General features: G+C 41.1%; 1 protein-coding gene across 2 annotated transcripts in view; it reads right to left on the bottom strand.

Moving 5' to 3' along the window:
• The window catches only part of Nrdc (nardilysin convertase), a 71,356-nt gene that overhangs the window by 33,329 nt on the left and 36,861 nt on the right, over positions 1-1,166 (bottom strand). For both annotated transcript variants that reach the window (XM_005353563.3, XM_005353565.3), the window contains one exon: positions 101-158. In XM_005353563.3, the coding sequence (XP_005353620.1) occupies positions 101-158 (58 nt within the window). The remainder of the gene's footprint in view (positions 1-100; positions 159-1,166) is intronic.

The raw sequence follows: 1,166 nt of genomic DNA, 5'->3' as shown, positions 1-1,166 counted from the left end.
AAAAAAAAAAAAAACAAAAGAAAGATACATTTGGGGTTCATACAAAAAGGTGTGCTCTCTAATGGTGGAGACTTGTAATCACAGAAAGTGACTGCCTTACTTGTTCGGTATCTGAGAGAAGATCTCCGTCACCCACTTTTCCAAAGTGTCCAGGGTTTCTTGAAGGAGGATAACGAACACACAATGTGGTTAGTCATTGTAAAGAACTGTGATACGCTGGTGTCTGTTTTCATACACATTTGAATTAGGCGAACACTGACTGGTGTAAACCAGTTATGAGAGAAAACTGCACAACACCCACTTCTTTTTTAGACTCCAAGTTTAAAAAAACAAAAAAACTTTTGTTTACCACTCGGCAAGCATGAAGAGGCAAGAGACGCGAATACACCAACTGCCTTCCTGCACCCGCTCCAATATACATCTCTCCCCAGACTAACCCTTCTCTCTTTGGCATCCTAACATGGCTTCCAGGCTCTGCCAGGAGATTATATATATATACTGTACTATATTTGCTGAGCTTTCCCAAAAATTTTTCTTAGAATTCAGGTATGAGCATCACTGTAAATCTTCATTGTCAGCTTGGGTGGGTTTAGAATCAAAGGAGACACATCTTGGGCATGTGGGTGAGGTCTAATTTAGAAAGACCAATCTGAATGTGGGTGGCCCCATCCCATGAACGAGTGGTCTACACTGGGTAACAGTGAAGAGGAGGATGTCAGTGAGCACCAGTCTTTGCCTTTGTGTGTCTGGGTCTGCAGAGGACATGAGGACCAGGCACACGTTCCCATTACAGTGAATTCCACCCTCACAAGCCAAAGAAAAGCTTCCCTAAGTTGCTTCTGTCAGCCTTTTATCACAGCAATGAGAACCAGAACAAATAAAATGATAATTTCTAACTTTTGATTCCTTTCCTAAACTGCATAATTGGTCTTTTGAAATTTCTATTAAAATACAAGATGAAAAGGAAAACACTTCAGATGTATCTAAGTGACCAACCTATCACAGGACAGTATGTGTCAGTTCCAACCAGATCCATAAGTTCCAATAACTCTCAATAAATGAGCCCAAGGTTTTGCTTAGTGGCAGACCATGTGATTATTGTGAGATACCCAGAGCTTAATTCCTAGTACTTCAAAAAAAGAAAGAAATTGCCGGGCGGTGGTGGC

Source organism: Microtus ochrogaster, chromosome 10 (genome assembly GCF_000317375.1).
Source record: "Microtus ochrogaster isolate Prairie Vole_2 chromosome 10, MicOch1.0, whole genome shotgun sequence".
NCBI classification, from domain to species: domain Eukaryota; kingdom Metazoa; phylum Chordata; class Mammalia; order Rodentia; family Cricetidae; genus Microtus; species Microtus ochrogaster.
This window is presented reverse-complemented; position numbering and strand designations above follow the sequence as displayed.